Source organism: Rhinoderma darwinii, chromosome 3 (assembly GCF_050947455.1).
Source record: "Rhinoderma darwinii isolate aRhiDar2 chromosome 3, aRhiDar2.hap1, whole genome shotgun sequence".
NCBI lineage: Eukaryota > Metazoa > Chordata > Amphibia > Anura > Rhinodermatidae > Rhinoderma > Rhinoderma darwinii.
In genome coordinates this window covers 376,177,575-376,199,325 of record NC_134689.1, presented here as the reverse complement: position 1 = coordinate 376,199,325, position 21,751 = coordinate 376,177,575, and the positions used below count along the sequence as shown (strand labels likewise).

Below are 21,751 nucleotides of genomic sequence, written 5' to 3'. Positions count from 1 at the left end.
TGGTTCAGCTCTGGCCTATTAGAGGATAGTGGGGGATCTCCAGAATAGGGGTATTCGGGCAGGAGTGGGATATAGCTAGTTCTCCCCTGCTGGTTTGCAGAACTGGGGAGAAGCGGGATGATGATCCGGTTCCCCCCTAGCTTGAATTCTATTCGCATTCAACAGACGCACATACAATTGAGCAATAGCGCTGTCGGCACCTCCTCTATGATTTAGGTGGCCCAAGGACATCATTGAGACACATTCATCATTCCGCAGCAGCCAGGCAAGGCATGCATTACGGGTATAATAACCAGCGGGTTGTGGACCCACTGTGCTAATCAACCGGTTTGAATTTGGCCGACCTCTAAGGACGTTATCTGAGTAGCCTCCCTGGTATTCACCCTTTAATCTGGACTTTGCTGCGGTGAGACTACAGGTCGCTATCTCCTGAGGTAGTCCCGGTGTGAGTATCAGCTGGCCCAATGGACCAGAAGACAAAGGTGAAGTACACCGATGGGTCAGGCAATAGGGCAGACAGGGTTTGACCGAGGTCAGGGCAAGCTGAGTCCGTGCAGGGACGTAACTGGGCAGGAGGTCAAGATAGGTAGTACCGGTACATGAGAAGGAGACAGGCCGGAATAGACGCTCGGATGAACTGGACACGGTAATGGAACCTTCGCAGGAACAAACTAACGTTGAACCAAAGTTGCTCAGTTCATCAGGTGACCAGTGAGGCGACTTTAAATATATAATGGGCATCTGGGATTGGTTAGGAATGATTTGAGTGCGTCTATAGAACACAGAAGCGGCCACAGCAGGAGAGGTGGAGCATGAGTACGGGGAGCAGAGGCATACTGGCGTCCGCCGGGGTAGGCAGCATGCTGGAGGGCATGGAACGCATACACTATCACAGAGCAGAGTGCCGGTGGCAGGGGTGAGTAACCCGGCGGTGGAGACCCACAGAAGGAGAGGCACTCGTATGTGAAAAAAGCAAGGAGGCCTACAAACCTGACTCAGTTACACCAGTTCTGTCAGGAGGATTGGACCAAAATTGCAGCAACTAATTGTGAGAAGCTTGTGGAAGGCGACCAAAATAGTTGGACACAAGTTAGACAATTTAAAGGCAATACTACTGAATACTAACCACGTGTATGTAAACTTCTGAGCCACAGGGAATGTGATAAAAGAAATAAAGGCTGAAATAAATCATTGTCTCTAGTATTATTCTGACATTTCACATTCTGGAATTCTAGTAATGATGCTAACTGACGTAAGAGGGAATGTGTACTAGGATTAAATGTCAGGAATTGTGAAAAACTCAATTCTAATGAATATGGCGAAGGTGTACGTAAACTTATGACTTCGAGGATATATTACAAAGTTTCTTATTTTCACTTGTACGATTGATCTATGGAAAGTTGTTTTATATAATTGAAGATACAATTTAAATCTGGCCTACATTCCATCCTCTGTCATTATGGTTACATCCAAGGAGTCGAAGTCCCAAATTTAAAGGATCACCCACCTTAATGTAGGCGTCTTATTAGAGTGCAGCAACTCATATCACTCACATACTTATGTAAATGTATTTAGAAGCTGCCAACATTAGATATAATCCGATCAGCCATAACATTAAATCCACCTGCCTAATATCCTCGTGTCACCAAAACAGCTCTGACCCATTGAGGCATGGACTCCACGAGATCTCTGAAGGTGTCCTGTGGTGTCGGACACCAAGACATTAGCAGCAAATCTTAAATTGCAAGTTGGGGCCTCCATGCATCAGGATTGTTTTTCTAGCATCCCACAGATGCTTTTCATCCCACAGATGCTCGATCGGATTACGATTTGGGGAATTTAGAGGCCAAGTCAATACCTTGTACTCTTTACTGTTCCTCACACCATTCCTGAACAATTTTTGCAGTGTGGCAGGTCGCATTATCCTGCTGAAAGAGGCCGCTGCCATTAGGGAATACCTTTGCCATGATTGAGGTGTACTTGGACTGCAGCAGTGTATAGGTAGGTTGTACGTGTCAAAGTAACATCCACATGAATACCACGACCCAAGATTTCCCAGTAGAATACTGCCCAGGGCATCACACTGCCTCCGCCGACTTGTCTTCTTCCTATGGTGCATCTTGGTGCCATCTCTTCGACAAACACACAACCAACTGTCCACATGATGTAAAAGACAACATGATCCATCAGACCAGGCCACCTTCCTCCATTGCTCTATGGTCCAGTTCGGATGCCCTCATGCCGATTGTAGGCGCTTTCAGTTGTAGACAGGGGTCAGCTTGGGCACTCTGAACTCTCTGCAGCTACGCAGCCCCAAACGCAGCAAATTGCAAAGTACTGTGTTTTCTGCCACCAATAATATTTTCACCAATTTGTGGTACAGTGGCTCTTCTGTGGGATCGGACCAGCTGGCTAACCCTCACTCTCCACGTGCATCACTGAGTCTTGGGCACCCCGACCCTGTACCCAGTTCACACGTTATACTTCCTTGAACTACTTTTTGTAGGTACCGACCACTACATACTGGGAACACCACACAAGACCTGCCGTTTTGGAGATGTTATGACCCAGTCGTCACAATTTGGCCATTGTCAAAGTCGCTTAGATCCTTACACTTGCCCATTTTTCGAGTTTTCAACACTTCAAGAGCGGACTAATCACTTGCTGCCTAATATATCCCGCCCCCGACAGGCGTTATTGTAACCCGATAATCAAGGTTATTCACTTCACCTTTCCGTTGTTGTAATGTTACGGCTGATCAGTGTATATGAGATACAGTAGTGAACAAGGAGCCAGGAAGTTTCCTGGTCTTGAAGGACACCACAGTAGGCCTCTCCCCAGCCTGGGAAGGCTGATAACAGAGAAGAATAGATTGCATTTATTTAAAAATGGAGATAGGTTATATTTAAGATTTGAGTCATTTTAGAGGTATCAGATTTGAGATTATATCGGGGTGTTCGCGAAGGAAAGATTTTCTGCTGGCTCTACAACATACTAAACACCCCATATCTCAGCTTCCTGAACCACCAGTCATATATATTTTGTGCAATCAAGTTAATTGTATATTTTTTTTATTGAAGAAGGAATCAGACAATTTTTATGAGACATGCGACACAAAAGGCATCCCTTTTCTATGTACTACTTCTATCTATCATCACGTCTTCGCGCTACTACTTCTATCTATAGATTCTTTAATGTTGGGGTTTGCCATGCTTGTTCCGTATTCTATTCAGGGTTGAGACTGATTCTAGTGGTGTCTTCATTGGTGGAACAAGCTCCTGCCACCTTTGTCTTTTTGTCGACATCAACCTCTTGTGTATTGAAAACCTTTACACTGAATCGTCCGTATCCTCGTGCCCAATGTCTTGGGGATCTTCCTCCTCTCTTTCTTCCTTCTTATAAGATTGCTCAGACACTGAGCCCAAAGAGTCAAAGAGAGTACTGCATGACGGCTGCTCCGAATCCTTGTCTTCTGGAGCTGGACCTGTGCTGCAGCCACTTCTGCCCTCGTGGTCATCTAGGAAAGGGTTTTGGCCCTGGAATATCAATGATCAATTCTGGTGTAATGTAACCCTATTTTAAATTTTCATCGTTATTATTCTACATATAGCCTACTTTTAGGAATAATTTTCAGGGGAGACTTGAGTTGCGGTACACTGTGGGTGCTGTGGAATATTTCTACGTAATCCCTACCACAAAAATACAGGCTATGCCCCAATACAAAACAGGCAAAGTGCTCCCATTAACAATGCAGAGAGCTCTGCGCCTAAAAAAACGATACAGAATAGCGCCCCCTATGTTCATATTATTTTATTTCAACTCCATTGTACAAGATTGGGAAAAGGATCTGCGCTATTCTTATCCATGGATAGTGTCTGCAACTGTATGACTCAGTAACTGTTCACATGTACATGTTCCCCTGCTAAATTCATTAAATAAGTTTGCACTTTTCTATCAGTCCTGGATACTTTATTACAAATTGTTTGCTGTTGGTGAATGGAAAATGTCATTGTTTTCTTTCAAAGAGTGTGAACATGTAATGAATTACAAAGGCTGTTCTACTAGTACTGCACAGGTGTGAACGTCACATGGCCGGAAAGTTTTTTATGCGCTGAAAATAAAGAATGAAGGTTCCTATTCACTAACAGCAAACAGAGATCTTGAAAACAAGATGAATTGACATACAATGGGATTTTTGGGTTTTCTGTAAAGAAAGCCTATCCATTTTATAATGAAACAGTCTGCATCTTTCAAATATATTTAGTTACAATTCCTCACCATTTTAAAGATCGCTGCTTGCTTTCCAAGAGCAAAATCCAGCCTAGACAACCCTCTGTGAGCTAAACACATCAACATTCAGTGAAGAATTGATACAGAAAGTTGCACAACTTCACGTTATATAATGATACATCTTTGGACATATTATTGAGAGAACCAGTAACGTGTGCAATCAGGTCACTACCTTTATGTATTGGTCCAGTTTCTGGTTAATCTGCTTGTTATTCAGGATACTCCTTGCTACAGCCAGCGCTGTCTTCTTGGAGTTTTCCATCATGATCTAAAATGGACGGGAAGACAAGACAGTGACTACTCCGTGAAGTTTGCCAATACCAGTAACGTCCCTCTTTAAAATTCTGTGCATTTTTGTTCCCCAACAACAGTTGCCCAAAGTCACCACTAGGGCTGAGCTCACTTGATATCCAATATATGGCCATGCATACACCACTTCTACTAGTGAAACCTCTTTGAGCTGACGACAAAAATTGCACGGGTCTTTTATAGGGGTTGCTTCTTTCAAAGTAAAAAGTACACAGAATGCAGATTAAAGTGTGTAATACAGTCCGCAAACATGTACAGAACACAAATAAAAAGCCCTCTCATTCCTAGTCCTCAGCATAACTTCCCTCACATTCCTAGTTCTCAGCATGGCCCCCACTCATTCCTAATCCCCAGCACAGCTCCCCTCTAAATCTTGTTCTCCTTGCATGGTTCCCCTCTTGGTCTGCAGCACAGCTCCCCTCTCATTCCTGGACCCAAGCACAACTCCCCTCTAAATCTTGTTCCCCAGCATCGCTCCCCTCAATGTTAGACCCCAGTCAGGCTCCACTCTCCATATCCTCATTAGTAACCTTTACACCCCAGTGGCATCCTACAGGCTCCTCTACTCAGCAATCGCGAGGGCTGTTCGGTGCAGCATGAGCCTGCATCCTCCTATTCTCTGACAGCCTCATTCTACCTACTCCCTCCGGATCCAATGATATGGTGCGATGCTGGCAGCTTCTCTCCCCTGACGTGCCAAGCAAGTCTCATTCTCCTGCTCTCCCCGGTCTGTTTATGCAGCATGCACCCATATCCAGATTATTTCTAGCACGTTGGTCCAATTGTGGTGTTTTCAAAGGGGTTGCCACTAAAAAACTTGCTGTCAAAAGTGGTCTCTGGTCAGATTTGGGGGTGGCCTGCTTATAAAGGGGCAGCTAACAGACTATAGTGGAGAAAATCGGTCACAGAAAAATTTGGTCTGGATGAGGGGGGTCTTCTGGGGAGGTCTCACTATATTAAGTTCAAACACTCCAGTTGCAAACAAGTGCATACAATAAAGCACACAGCCATGGAATCTCTATGGAAAACACTGCTAGTAGTATGGGTCATACTGAAGAGCTCAGTGACTTTAAATGTGGCACTATCATAGGATTGACACATCTTGGACACAAGTGAGTGCGTAAAATGTCTAACCTGCTAGATCTGCCTGATCACCTGTAAGTGCTATTATTATGAATTGAAAGCGTCTAGGAGCAACAACAGTTGAGCCATGAAGCGGTAGACCACGTAGATTAACGGAGCGTGGCTGCAGAGTGCTGTAGAACGTGACATATAAAAATCACCTATCCTCTGTTGTATCACTCACTACAGAGATCCACACTGCCTCTGAAAGTCTACATCAGGAACTTCATGAAATAAGTTTCCGTGGTTGAGCAGCTGCACCCAAGCCTAAGATCACGTGCTCAATGCCAAGCATCGGCTGGACTGGTGTCAAGTACACCGCCACTGGAATCTAAAGCAGTAGAAACGTGTTCTCTGGGGTGATGACCCGCATCTCACTACCTGTTAAGTCTGATGGATGAATCTGAATTTGGCAAATGTCAGGGCAACACTACCTTCTGGAATGCATAGTGGCTGCCGAAATATTTGGTTGGGAAGAGATAATGGTCTGGGGCTGATTTTCAGGGTTCGGCAATTTCCTTTTCTATTATGACTGGGCCCCTGTGCACAAAGCGAGGTCCATAAGGACACAGAGTGATGAGTTTGTTGTTGCTGCCCAAAGCCCTGAACTCAAACCCCCCCCCCCCCCCCCCCACCACCCAACACCTCTGGGAAGAATTGGCCGATTGTGAGCCAGACCTTTTAATCCAACTTCAGTTTCTGACCTCACAAATGCTCTTTTGGTTAAATGGGCAAAAATTCCCACAGACACACTCAAATATCTTGTGGAAAGCATTCCCAGGAGAGCGGAAGCGGTTACTGCAGCAAAAGGGGAGCCGATTCCATATTAATGCCCATGGTTTTGAAATAGGATGTCCAAGAAGTTCATATAGGTGTTAGGGCTTGTCCACACATAATGGATTTGCTGCGGAAAATTTCTACCAAATCAACTAGCCGACAATCCGCACCATTTCATGCCATTTTTACTGTGTTTTTCAAGGGCTGTGTGATGGTGATATTTCTTCTTCCTGTGATGTTATTTCCACCTCCTGTAAGAAATTGTTCAGCAAATTACACAGTACATTGTAGTTTGCTGCGGAATTGTCCTGCCTCATTGATTTCTATGGGGAAAAAAAAGGTAGGAAATCCGTCCATTTTCCACAGTAATAATTGACATGCTGCGGAACAAAAATTACGCACCAAAGGTGAATTTTTTTGACAAAAATTTTCCACAGAGTTTGTTAAATCTCACCCACTTTGCTGCCACTATATTTCCGCCCACAATTCCGGACTGAAAATACGCAAAAATTCAGTTACGTGTGGAGAAGCCCTTCTAGTCAAGTGTTCACAAAGTTTTGACCATATAGTGAATATAGCTCCCATTGAAGCGGCTGTGTGGCTGCTTCTCCCAACAATAAGTAGGCAGGTGGATATCCTATTTGGCTCCTTCCAAAAAAATAAAAAATAAATAAACAAAAACACAACAAAAATAAACTAAAAAAAGAACAAACCCTTCAATCAACTGACAACAAGCAAATACTGTTTTTATTATCTGTTCTCATTGTTTTTCATTTCTTTGCAGGTCGGAAATCATCACTGCTCACAGTACCAAGTATATCCTATACAAACATATAACCCAGTGCTGTACATAAGACTCACCCTGCGGTTCCGGTTGTGTAAGGGGGATTTGACATGTCGCTGCAGGGCACTGAAGTGCATAGGGATCAGTATGTCACATGCAGCACAATGAGCGGCTTCAACTTTCTTCACAAAATGCTCTATGCCCAATCCTGTGAAAAGGAACAAAATCTCTCTCACGGTCACATGCCCCCTCCCCTTTAATGAAGTTATAAAATGGCCAAAATATTAAAGCAACCAGTCATTGGTGATTTGCCTACTCCAGCGGCTTTATTAGTAGCGCTGATGGCAGGCAGAATCACACTATATCATGCTTTGCCCCCATAGCCCTGTAATATGTATAATGAAATACTTCTTCCAACTATATACTTTGCCTTAATGTGTTGCGCTATATCTTCCTCTGGATACAAATCTAGCACACACACACATATATATAAATATATATATAGACAAGCAGAAGTCAATGGGTGTTTGCCCAGTTTTAACCTTGGCATGTGGCTTGGTTAATACCTTGAGTGAGATCCTGACTCCGATATATTTGCTGGATTGTTGTACTAAGGTCTTCAATGAGTCCGCGGCGTTCCTCGGTCTTCTTAGTCTTGTGCAGCACATACTCCTGGAAGAAGAAGCAAAATTATTTTGTCAGAGGAAGGGGCATGGCAAACACAAAGTATTATCTACCCCGTTAATGACGCTACCGATTCTGGCCTTCAGGACGCAGTGATGTTTTTTTCCGTTTTTTTTATCTCTGAATCCTGAAAGCCGTAACTCTTATTTTTTCATCGACGTAGCCATATGAGGACTTGTTTTTTGCCAGACAAGCGGTGTTTTTTAATGGCCCCATTTTGGGGTACATGTAATGTATTGAAAAAATAATATTATTTTTTTGGGGGGGTTAGTGGGGTTGTGGAAAAAACAACATATCAGCCATTGATTTTTGGGTTTTGTTTTTACTGCATTCACAATGTGGTATAAATAACATCTTAACTTTATTCTGCAGGTCAGTAAGATTATGGCAATACCAAATTTATATAATTTTTTTTTAGGTTTTACTACTTTTTGTGCACACAAAAAAAGCTAAAAAAAAAACTTATAAATTATCCAGAATTCCAACGTCCAATCACAACTGATTGGTGCTTTCCATTTTTGGAGTTTTCCATACTTTGAATGTGTTGATGAGATTTAAAGCACAAAAGTATATAAGAAAGCTGCAGAACTTTTCGTTATACAATAATCACATACAACTGACACCCTGCTGCAACAGAAGGGATCAGAAATTGCTCCAATCCTAGCCATTGAACCCCTAATATACCACAGTCAATAGTGACCAGGGCATTTAAGTGGTTAGACAAAGGGAAGGGGCTACATCTGTCACCCGCTCAGGATGCTGATGGGTTGTTATGACAGCCAGGGACCTAACAATGGTCTTAGTGTACCCGTCCAGAGAGAGCTCATGTGGGACTAAAAACATGTAAAATAAATCTAAAAATGCTTTATAATATAAAAAAAATCTAAAGAAAAAAAATATCCATAATTGGTATTGTCTCATCGATGACGACCCTACCGATAAAATGATCATGCTATTTAACTCGCAGTGTGAACGCCATAAAAAAGAAATAGAAATAAATCCCAGAATTGCTGTTTTTGTTGTTTATCCTACCTCCCAAAAAAATGAATAAAAAAAAATCTATCAAAAAGTAAAATCTACCCTAAAATGCTAGTAATGATCCAGATATAAAAACGGCAGAACTCAAGCCTGCAGTTCGCTGAGGAAAATTTTTGTGTACTGCCTTTTAAGGTGAGTGTCAGCTACAGAACACAAATAAAGTTAAAGCCACGGTACGGACAGCTACCCGATTCCATATCCAGTGATAACCAGAAAGTTCCTACATACAGTGTAGCCACATACTGCTCATATACAGTGCCAGCCACATGTGCCCCTCGGAGTGCAGTCACCAAACTCAAGTATATGCACTCTATAAAGAGTCCAGTATATCCACCCATAAAGAGTGCAGGTACATGTGCAGCTATATGCCAACTATATAAATGTCAGTCACATGTGCCCCCGAGTTCAGCTATATGCCAATTTATAGAGTGCAGCCAAAGCTTGCCAAGTCAAGCACTTAGCGGGGGAGGTTAAGTGGGGCCGGAGGTTGCAGAATGGGCAACTGCGGATCACCAGTGGCGTACCACTGATTTTACTAGTGGGATATTTCTGTATTCACAAATGCAACAGAAATATTTAGACACGTGTGAGAAGTCTTTCCACCAATAATCCAACAGTTCTTTGTTTTTGACCCTCCTTGTAATTATGGTACATACTATGTTGTCTGTAGACACTGGATTGTAATGCCGTCTGCCAGCCATCTAATTCAGCGCTCATCCACCACCACTATAGCACTAGCTTGTCAGACTGAACATGGGCACGTATTCAGTTGTTGGACCTTTTGGCCTATAATTACCCGGACAGCGTTACACATCCATGAATAGATTAGATGCATTAAAATTTCTGTTGTATCAGCGTGGCTGCCCGGCATTAGATGTGGTAAGGATATAGTAATCCCATAGTATACCTGCAGGAAGTCAGCCGCCTGTTTGGGAAGCTTCTCCCCCACATAATGGAAATGCTCCTTATGGAACTCGCTCTGCAGGTGACTGCTCATCTCCTCATCGTAAAATGTGCGGAACTTGCACATAGAGCAGACAAACTGGATCCTGCAAAGGGAAACAATGTATTTTATTATTATAGGGCTGCAGTATTTGGCGTGACCAGGGTCAGCGTCAGCACCCGGCAAACAAGTGCCGGGGCCCACTACCCTTTGGTGGGCCCACTCGACCACTGGGTGCTGTCGCTGCCGCCGTCACGGCATCACTGTCCATATATGGACAGTGATGTCTGGACGAGATAAGGAGTCCCAGGCAGAGCGCTAGCAGCATTGCTCCGGAACTCCGTCACTGGGGAAGCCCCTGACATCACTACAAGCGGCCTTGCTCCGGGACTCCGTCTCTGAGGAAGCCCTTGACATGACTGTCCATATATGGACAGTGTTGTCAGGAGCAGAGCATTGTCCCAGGCAGAGCACTAGCAGAACTCTGCCCGGGATTTTGGCTCTGGGGTTGCCCCTGACATCACTAGCCGTATATGACAGTAAAGTCAGGGGCTTCCCCAGAGCTGGAGTACCGGAGCAGAGCCTTAACTAGCGCTCTGCCCGGGACTTCAGCTCTGCTCCGGACATCACTATCCATATATGGACAGTGATGTCAGGAGCAGAGTAGGAGTCTCATGCAGAGTGCTAGTAGTGCTCTGCCCAGGACTATGGCTCTGGGGTTGCCCCTGATAACACTGTCCATATATGACCAGTGACGTCAGGGGTTTCTCCTGAAGCGGAATCCCCAGCCAGGCTGTGTGGTACTACCAAGGAGGGTGGCTGTGTGGCACTACCAGGGAGGAGGGGTCTGTGCGGCACTACCTGGGAGGAGGGGGCTGTGCGGCACTACCTGGGAGGAGGGGGCTGTGCGGCACTACCTGGGAGGAGGGGGCTGGGCGGCACTACCTGGGAGGAGGGGGCTGCGCGGCACTACCTGGGAGGTGGGGGCTGCGCGGCACTACCTGGGAGGTGGGGGCTGTGTGGCACTACCTGGGAGGTGGGGGTTGCGCGGCACTACCTGGGAGGTGGGGGTTGCGCGGCACTACCTGGGAGGTGGGGGTTGTGTGGCACTACCTGGGAGGTGGGGGCTGTGTGGCACTACCTTGGGAGGTGGGGTCTGTGCGCCACTACCTGGGAGGTGGGGGCTGTGCGGCACTACCTGGGAGGTGGGGGCTGTGCGGCACTACCTGGGAGGTGGGGGCTGGGTGGCACTACCTGGGAGGTGGGGGCTGTGTGGTACTACCTGGGGGGCTGTATGGCACTGCAAAGGAGATAGGCTGTGTGGCACTACCTGGGATGGGGCTTTGCGACTGCGAAGTCATGATTGAGGCAACTTGCAGGGTGCAAAGCAACCACAGTGACTTTCATAATCTGCGATACAGGCAGCACGACGGAGCGATTTTTGCCTGCGTGACCTGTGTTGTGGCCAAAGTCGCCGTTTAGCCCTAGCCTTATGATTATTTCTGTCCAATTTAATCTGACCATGTACCTCTCCACCAGCTTGCTTCCCAGCCGCCGGCTCTGGGTCACTTGGTCCATTTTGCTAGACGACTCTGTATGGTCTATGGGAAAAAGAAGTCATATAATATCCCCTGCCAAGATCACTCCCCCCCTCTCCATTACGGAGAGTCAATAACCCTTTATTAGTGCAGACTGCTTGGAGACAAATCTCTGGTGCAACCCCACCACCCAAAACACAGAAATTCAGACCAAACTTACCAAATCCTAGCATTCCCTGTGCTGCTATACATTCATGAGACATCAAAGGATATGTTAAAGAGGCTCTGTCACCAGATTCTCAAATCCCTATCTCCTATTGCATGTGATCGGCGCTGCAATGTAGATAACAGTAAAGTTTGTTTTTGTTTTTTAACTTTCATTTTTGGCCAAGTTATGAGCTATTTTATATATATATATGCAAATGAGCTTTGAAATGGACAACTGGGCGTGTTTTTTTCATTATGTCCAACTGGGCGTGTATTGTGTTTTTAACTGGGTGTGTTTACGTGTATGACGCTGACCAATCAGTGACCAGTCAGCATCATACACTCATCTCCATTGATTTACACAGCAGCGATGTGCAGCCACATACACAGAGATTAACGGTACTGCAGTGTCCTGATAATGAATACACATGAAATCCAGCCTGGACGTCATGTGTATTCAGAATCCTGACACTTCTGAATCTTTTCTTTGAGATTTCTAGCACGGGAAACGAAATCTCGCCAGATTACGGAGGTAAACGAGATTTCGTTTTCCTTGCTACAAATCCCACAGAAAAGATTCAGAAGTGTCCTGATAATGAATACACATGATCATCCAGCCTGGACGTCATGTGTATTCATTATCAGGACACTTGATTAACGTTAATCTCTGTTTATGTGGCTGCACATCGCTGCTGTGTAAATGAATGGAGATGAGTGTATGATGCTGACTGGTCACTGATTGGTCAGCGTCATACACGTAAACACGCCCAGTTAAAAACACAATACACGCACAGTTGGACAGAACGAAAAAAAACCGCCCAGTTGTCCATTTCAAACCTCATTTGCATAAATATAAAATTGCTCATAACTTGGCCAAAAATGAAAGTTTTAAAAAAATAAAAAAAAACACGTTACTGTTATCTACATTGCAGCGCCGATCACATGCAATAGGAGATAGGGATTTCAGAATCTGGTGACAGAGCCTCTTTAATGGATGAGATTGGTTTATATAACCTGGCATCCCATAAATCAGTAATTCTGATAGCCCACACCTGGTTCTGACATAATCTGGAAACTTCTGAGGTTGCCCGTACACGTAGCGTTAGTGCTGCAGCAGTGTCTGCAGGTTGGATTACATGTGTTCATTTCTAAAATCCCGGCAACTGAAAACCGCATTGCACAACCGCAACAATTCGTGGTAAAACTGTTTTGCCATGTGGTTCTCGACCGCACAGCACACCACCGCAGCAGCGGGAGATTGAGCAGGAAGAATCAATGATGAAACAAATCTGATGCCTAGCACAAAAGCGAAGAGCAGATTCAGATATAGATTTGTTGAAAAAGATTTAATAAAGGTTGGAAAATAATGATTTTCTGCTCTTTCTGGGCAAAGGGTCCAGCGGGTGAGTCTACACCGTGATTGACAGCTATCTCTGTATGTATACTCCTAAATGGATGGCTGTCAATCATTGAATGAGACTGCATGCTGTGCTCCATATCAATTCCTCATGGTTTTCACTGTCTCTGCTTGCTGTCATTCAATAGGAATTTTCATGGTTTACTTCTAGTAGATAAAAAACTGTCGTGGTCATGTGCTGGATACACAAGTGAAGCTACAGTTATCATAGATCTGTCTTGTAACAAGCTGGGCGACTGGTCATATGACCAGGACAATTTAATATCCACTGGAAGTAAAGAATGAAGCCTATTAAATGACAGCAAGCAGAGATTTTAAAAACCGTGAGGAATTTATCCAGAAAATTTATATTGGGAAATAACTTTTTATTATACAAAAAAGGGGATTTTTTGAGTACTCACTGCAAAATCCGTTTCTCATTGAGTTCATTGAGGGAAACAGACACCTTGGGTATATGTTGTTGCCACAAGGAGGGTGACAATAAGCACAAAAGAAGGTAACCTACATAGTCTATACTCCTCCTGCGGGCACTGAGCTAAACCAGTATGTAACAAGCAGTAGGAGAAGCAGAGACAAAAATAAAAAGACGTCCTAGAGAAGGTAAGAAATTCAAGACAGGATCCAGAGACAAACGAACCATCAAAAAAAGAAGAAAACTGGAAAGACATTTTTGGGGTGGGAGCGGTTTCCCCTAATGAACGCGACAAGAAAAGGATTTTATGGTGAGTACTCATGTCATTGGGGGACAAAGACACCTTGGGACTCCCAGGGGAGGGAACAACAACAGAGTAAACAAGTGAGGTCGCATAATCCACAGCAGCCTGCAAGATCTTGCAACCAAGGGAAATGTTTGAGGATGTGAATGTGTGCACCCTGTAGAACTTGGGAGAGCAGCAGCCCAATGGCGGAAAGCCCAGAATGCTCCCTCCGCTCTAGTAGAGTATGAATTAACACTAAATGGGGCTCCTTGCCGTTGACACGGTACACCTAATCGATGGGCAACCGGATCCAACGAGTGATGGTAGCCTTGGAGACTGGCAGGCCTTTACACGCACTCTCCGGGACAACAAATAAGAAGTATGAACGATGTAGAGAGAAATTGAGAGACCGGTAGATCCGTAAGGCCTGAACAACATTAAGATTGTGAAGAGGGCATTCCCTCAAGTGTGATGGAGATGGGCAAAAAGAGGCCAAGATAATGTCCTCGTTAAAGAGGAAGGAGGAATCCCTCTTTGGTAGGAAGGAGGGCACCGGACAAATCACCACCTTTTCCTGGTGTGGTGGAGGATCAGGAAAGGAGAATGACATGATAGGGCTGCCAGTTCAGACAACCCTCCAGATGGAGGTAACCGCCACGATTACCTTCCAAGTCAACAGATGGAGAGAGATCTCCCAAACCCAGTTCCAGGCTCCCCTGCAGGAAGGAAAGAACCCTGGACAAGGAAAAACACAATGGATGAAGCCTTTTCACCTCCCACCATTGGAAATAGGACATTCAAGTCCGGTGGTAAATCAGTGGCGAGAACTATTTCCTGGCCTTCATTATGGTTGGAATATTCTGCCCCAAAAAATCGTAAGCCCTTAAAACGGTGGTGTTAAAGATAGGAACTCAAAACTCTGGTAGAAGAGTGGTCCTTAAGAGAGCAGGTTGTCCCGGGATGGCAAGCCCCAGGGGACGCTCACTAGAAGAGACACCACATCAGCGTACCAAATTAGACGGGCCAATAAAAAAAAAACTAGGAGTGTTGGTATTCCCTTTGCCTTGTTCCGCTTGAGAATCCTGTGAATGAGAGGAAGAGTTGGGAAGACATAGAGTAAGCTGAAACGATTTCATGGGGCAACCAGAGCATTCACTGCATAAGCCTCGGTATCCAAAACCTGCGATATGAAGCAAGTAATCTTGTGGTTGAACCTGGATGCTATCAGGTCCACATCTGGAGTAGATACGGTCGAAAATCTCCATATGCAGAGACCATTCCTCAGGATCAAAAAGAATAGCACAGACCCTAGCAGCTGGCAGGGATAAGTTACATACGAAAGCAAATTGGTGTGCATAGGCACTGTTGATCCCAATTTCCCAGCTGCTAATGAGTTATGATTTTAATTAAAACGTAACATTTATTTTGTAATTTAGAAATGAAGCGCAGCAGAGAAGAGAAAGACGTACAACATGAAGGTGAGTAAAAATAGTTCCAAGTTGGTTAGCGTGATTGTAGAGAGCCAATGTGTATTAGGGTCTCATATGAATGGAATGGCAGGCACGACCAGCGGCTGCAGTCTGCTGGAGAGCCTCTTTGCCATACGGATTAAGTGCAATTGCTGGTGCCGACTTGGATTTTAAAAGAGCGCTAGCCCCCCCGACATGTTTCGCTGCTACAGCAGCGTCCTCAGGGGATAAATTCGGGGCTAGTAGCCGCGCGTTCATTTTCCTCTTCCTGTTATAGGAGGGGGAACCACCTACTAGGGTGCGTCATTGCCAGGAGGCAGCCAATAGTGGTTGCTTAGAGGGACGAGCCCTCATTGTATTTGAATGACATGCTGGCTGGCCTATGCGATCGTATAGCTATTCCTCCAAACAGATGTAAGTTAGCGCGCATGTGCTCATTAGTCGGATCAGGTAATAGAGATAAATGTCTCGAAGTATCGCTATCAACATTAGAGGGCGCTTCTGGCGCAGGCGCACTTATGTTGAATCGGGTGATGGAATTTGGAGGTTTAAAGGGACATATGTTCCCTACAGATTACATCAGGAGGTCGGATTATGTGCTGGGACATAGGAACATGGCGTGCTGTCAGCGCATCCATGTTTCATAGAGGTGCCCCATGCAGTGGCATATGGAGAAAGGAAGAAGAAAATGATATAATTATGATGTTGTACTGTAACAAGAGGTGATTGGTGTATATGTTTGAGTAAACTTAACATAAACTCTGCTGAGAGAAGTATATCGATACTTTGTAAATATATACAAGAATTTCCTCAGAAGGAGGGTTGTATCAACTAGTAATAGTATAGTATATGTAGCTTTATTTGATAGGATATTCAATAAAGGCCATTAGTGCCTATGATTATGAATATTGTATAGATTAGAGTTATTAAGTAGATATTCTTTAAATTAGTAACTTATCAAGTCAATGAAGAGAGAGAAGGGGGAGAGAAAAGAGAAAACTACAAAAAGGCAGCGAAAGTAAAGCCCTCATTTAGACCGTTGGGGCTGAGAGAACTCAGTCTGTGTATCCAACGGGCTTCTTCTTGTAGTAGTTTTCTATCCAGGTTACCGGCCCTAGGGCCTAGTTTGACTTGCGTAATTCCCCAAAAGAGGAGAGAATTGGCGTTTCCCTGATGTGTGAATCTGACGTGTCTGGAAAGTGGTGTGTCTTCATGAGTATTGATAATGCTTACATACTTGGAGATCCTTCTTCTAAGTTGTTGAACGGTCTTGCCAATATACAGTTTAGGGCAGGGACAACTAGCGGCATATATGACGCCGCTACTTTGGCAATTAATAAATTGCCTAATAATGTATTGTTTTCCATCCACGGGGTTATCAAAAACCTTTATCTTTGGCATGTATGGACAGAAAGTACATCTGCCACATGGGTACGAACCTATAACGGGTGGTGGAAGCCAAGTACTTCCGAGGAATAGAGGTTGTAGTGTAGTGACTATGCGTCAAGTATTCCCGTAGGTTCTTGCCACGTCGATAGGTGATGCGTGGTCTGTCGGGGATAACTTCAGCTAGATCAGGGTCTGCTTGTAAAATAGGCCAATGTTTCCGTAGTATATTTGATATCAAAGGGGCACAGGTGTCAAAATTGCCGATGCATCTGATGGTAGAAGAGTGTTTATCTTTGTTTATGCCTAGGCGTCTATTTCCATATAGGAGTTCATCTCTCGGGGTGGCCCTTGCTCTAGCATATGCTTTGTGTAGGATTTTTTTGGGGTATCCTCGTACCGAGAATTTTTGAAACAAGGTGTCACATTCTTGTTGAAAGGTTTGTTCGTCAGAGCAGTTTCTCCTGGCTCTGAGGTATTGCCCTATAGGTATACTTTCTCTGCTGCGCTTCATTTCTAAATTACAAAATAAATGTTACGTTTTAATTAAAATCATAACTCATTAGCAGCTGGGAAATTGGGATCAACAGTGCCTATGCACACCAATTTGCTTTCGCATTCCTCAGGATCGACTCGCTCGCGGCTAAGGTAAGCAGCAACCCTAGAGAAACTAAAAAGAGCTGGAAGATGACTCTCTGCCCAATCCATAATCCTGGTTGCTTCTGCCATGGCCACTGCACTGAGGGTCCCTTCCCAGTGGTTGAGGTAGGTCACAGCTCTGGCGTTGTCTGTCTGAACTTGGACAGGGTGACCATTCAGGAAAGCCGTTCAATGTTGCAAAGGACCTCAGCTCCATAACGTTGATGGGAAGGGAGTATTCCTCCCGGAACCACAGACCCTAGACCATAAGGTTCCGGAAAGCCCCCCTCCCTGAGACTCGTGTCAATGCAGAAAACCAGCCAGCGAAGAGAGAGAAAAAGCAGCCTTGGGGAGAAGAGCCACCATTGTAGAGAGCGGCGGACCGCAAGGAAAAGAAGGATCAGCCGATCCAACGAATTTGAATAGAGCAGTTTCACGAGAGAGAATCACCTGTAGGTGTGAGGGGCAGGTGTGAAACTAGGCATGCTTGAACTGAGATCAGAGAGCCCCTCAGAAGAAGTCTGCCTTTCTGCATGAAGTAGAAATACTCTTGCTGAAACGGTTTTAAAAGACATGCCCAAAAAAGAGATAATCTAGGAAGGAGACAGGGAGAACTTGGGGCAGTTGACTATCCAACAAATGCGAGGTAAGGTGTCCAGGTTAATTTGAAGACTGGATTGGTTTTCTGCTCTGGATGTGGCCTTTATTAAGGTGTTGTCTAAATACGGAATGACTGTCAATCCAACAGAATGATTAGAAGATAAACTCAAGCACTCCTTAGATGAATATGCAAAAAAGGTCCTCCGGGAAATAGCGCTGTGTTATTGGGTAGCGTATACAATTTTTCCTATTGACCAGCAGCAATAAATTTTGACAAAGGCCAGATTGTGGCCGAAACTTTACTGTACTCTATACATTGCCTTATCCGAATAAAAAGCTTTTTTGCATATTCATCTAAGGAATGCTTGAGTTTATCTTCTAAATATTGACGGGGTGGGAACACTACCAATAGCACCGAGACAACCTGCAGAGTGCCACAGATTTGATCTTCACTCCAACGGAATGAAGAAGCCATCACCCTGAGGGCACCTTGGTGAATACCCAGGGACCTGATGCCAGGCTGAATGGAAGGACCACAAACTGGAAGTGGGAGGAGAGTACTACAAACCGCATGAAACACTGGTGAGAGGGGCTGATTGGAATATGTAAGTACACACCCTTTATGTCCACTGAGGAGAGAAATTCTCCTTCTTCCATGGAAGTAATCACTGACCTCAGGAAATCCATGCGGACACGGACATGTCATTGAGAGTACTAGGATGAGGGGATCTGATCTGTCCATCTTTAAGTACGACAAAGAGGTTGAAGCAGAAGCTCCGAAATCTTTGATCTAGAGGGACAGGGAGGATTTAACTCTGATGCAGGAGGATCTCCACTGCCTGAAAAAAGGCAGAAGACTTGGATGGGAGGCAGAGTGGATTGGAAAAAACGATTGGTGGATGGAGAGAAACTCGATGTTGTAGACTACCTTGCGCATACAGGCGTCAGAAATGTGGAAAAACCAGACATCCTGAAAAAGAAGGAGCCTGCCTCCCATCCGAGAACACTTTTTAGGCAAAACTGGTCCTGTCAGCGCCCTGCAAAAACGGCTATGGACGAAGGTCAGTTTGGTTGGACGAAGGTCAGTTGGTTTAGCTCAGTGCATGCAGGAGGGATATAGCCTGCACAGGAGGCACAAACACTCTTTTGTGGTATGTGTCATCCTCCTTGTGGTATATCCAGGGTGTCTATGTCCCACAATGATACAAGCGAGAAATCTTTTCCCACAATACAGCTCAGCTCCTCCTGCTCTATAACATAACACCATGATCAACGCTACAGGTTTCCTTTAAGTTTGTACTGTCTTTTCTGTCCTTATAAGTATTAAATACTTCTCTAAAACCATTTTATAATCTGGAACATTTCAGAATTTGGCATCATTATATTCCAAAATGCCTTTGTTTCCTTATACTCCACTGAACTGGTGGACTGCTTTAGTTTCTAGCTCCTTTTTTACCTGTTTTCTCTTGTTCTTCATCTATGCTGTCTCCATCCTGGAAAAAAAAATTGAAAAAGATCCAAAAATGCCTTGTATGGGCTAAATGAAGCACAGACAGCGAAACAAAGAGGCCTGTAACATTACAGACCCCTCATAGAATGGTTGTATATACGTCTACATCTCACTCAACCAAGGACGGACAGGTGTCACTTCTAGCCCTGGCCAGTGATCTACAGAACTTACAGTCCGTGTGCCCCGTTCTGGTTCCTCAGCATTGCCATCTGGAAGAGAAAACATGGCTTTTGAACCCTATTCCTCTCAGTGCCCCGACCTTCATCTTACATCATGGATATATTACGACAAGGCATACAGAATCCAATTTTTATCTGATAAGATGAAATACATGTTTTTCTGTACATATTTGTCATAAGACTTGTTTGATTGCTCATCAAATACAAACAAATAAATGCCAAGTTTAAAGGGCCATTCTTCTCCATTGAGTGGAATAAACACTGACCGATTTGCACCATGAATGTTGTGACAGCTACAACCAAGGTCACTGTTTTATCCTTTACATTTACCCCACCACCCAACCGACAAACTCGATGATCTCTTCTGTAGAGGTCAGGCAGAGTGCTCAATAAGCACTTCGAATAACCAGAGAAAAAGCTGTGCAACTGTTCAATCACTGCCGCAATATCCTCTATCCCTGCACTCCACTGATCTCTATTATTAGTGCAGGGAGAGAACAGGAAGCTGAACGATCATTGATCAACTTCCTGTTACAGTGGTAATGCTGGAACTTGGAGGGGTAAGTGGACCACTAGACACCAGGTATGAAAAAGTGACCCTTTCACTGCCCTAGATTACCATGGATACAAACATTAACCCTATCTCTGCTCTAGACTACCAGGGATGCCGATGTTACCTCCTTCACTAACCTAGGCCCCCAGGGATAGTAATAACAACTACATTAGGCAACCAGTCAAACAGGCATTAACCTTTTTCATTGTCCTAGACCATCAGGGATACAGGTACAACTATTTATCTAGACTCTGCATTAAAAATGATTTACCTTGCACTGCGTTGATCTCTATGATCAGTGCAGGTAGAGAAAAGGAAGCTCAACTATCAGCTTCCTTTTACAGGGGCAATGCTGGAGCCTGGAGGGCTCAGTAAACCACTTGGACACCAGGTATGAAATAGTGACCCTTCTCTTCCCTAGACCACCAAGCATACATACATTAACCACTTCACTACCCTAGACTACCAGGGATACAAACATTAACTCCATATCTAAACTTGACCATCGGGGATGCTGATATTAACTCCTTCATTAACTTTGACCCCCAAGGATGTAGACATTAATCCCGTCACTAACCTAGACCACCATGAGAATAAGACCCCTGTGTGCCTCTGTATAACATCAGAGTCACATAGTGGTACAACATGGACCTGTAAATAGACCATGTACGTGAGGCGTAAAAGCCCTCAAAGGTTGTGTAGAGAATCCACCTAGGAATAGATGATCTAATGTGTCATTTTCTTATTATTTATTAAGTAACTCAGCTGCGGTATTTCTACATGAATGCAAGAAGTCATCAGAATACATAGAAGTGGAATTGCCTTAGGAGGTGAAACAACAGAAGTTTTCTCATTTTGTCACATTTTGCCAAACTTTTAGGAAATGTGTCACACATATAGGCATAGATTATGTCAAGAAATACTACAATTAACTTTTCTGTATGCCTGGCATAACAACCCATTGCACGAGTCCTGCTGAAAAGTATCTCAAACACACAGACATACATATGCAGAGAATGGAAAAAGTCAGGGTAAGGACAAATCTCAGCAACCGGGACATCTGGGCTCGTAAAAAAAAAAATATATTAATGGTGTTAAACTCACACACTTGATAGATCGTGACACATCCATATATCCAGATTCTTAAAGGGAGCTGCATTGATACATGTGCCCAGCACAATTCTGTATCACCTCCAAAATGCAAGCAAGGCACTACAGGAGAGGACAGTGGTGGTATTGATGTCTTCTATCAAGGGGTTACAAATCACATATGCAATGTCGGATCAGTGGAGGTATAAACGCTGGGAACCACACGGATACCAAATCTATTGTTATGTTTTTAATGGAAATTCAATGTTATTATGGGAAACTGCCTTTAACCCCTTAACAACCAGGCCTATTTTGGGCTTAAAGACCAAGCATTCTTTTTTATTTTTCTCATCTTCACATTCCAAGAAATATAACGTTTTATTTTTCCATCGACATAGCCGTATGAGGGCTTTTTATTTGCGGGACAAGTTGTGTTTTTCAATGGCACCATTTTTTGGGGCATATATCATATTGATTAACTTTCATTAACTTTTTTTGGGGGAGGGTGCTGAAAAAAAC

At 44.2% G+C, this 21,751-nt stretch overlaps 1 protein-coding gene across 4 annotated transcripts in view; it reads right to left on the bottom strand.

The window, feature by feature from the left end:
• Positions 1 to 2,387: 2,387 nt before the first annotated feature.
• LOC142750037 (A-kinase anchor protein 8-like) overlaps positions 2,388 to 21,751 on the bottom strand; it is a 34,814-nt gene continuing 15,450 nt past the window's right edge. For all 4 annotated transcript variants that reach the window (XM_075858775.1, XM_075858774.1, XM_075858776.1 and 1 more), the window contains 8 exons: positions 19,583 to 19,620; positions 19,358 to 19,394; positions 11,476 to 11,548; positions 9,912 to 10,053; positions 7,849 to 7,954; positions 7,360 to 7,490; positions 4,463 to 4,558; positions 2,388 to 3,536 (listed from right to left, as the gene is read on the bottom strand). In XM_075858775.1, the coding sequence (XP_075714890.1) occupies positions 3,330 to 3,536; positions 4,463 to 4,558; positions 7,360 to 7,490; positions 7,849 to 7,954; positions 9,912 to 10,053; positions 11,476 to 11,548; positions 19,358 to 19,394; positions 19,583 to 19,620 (830 nt within the window). In that variant the 3' untranslated portion in view covers positions 2,388 to 3,329. The remainder of the gene's footprint in view (positions 3,537 to 4,462; positions 4,559 to 7,359; positions 7,491 to 7,848; positions 7,955 to 9,911; positions 10,054 to 11,475; positions 11,549 to 19,357; positions 19,395 to 19,582; positions 19,621 to 21,751) is intronic.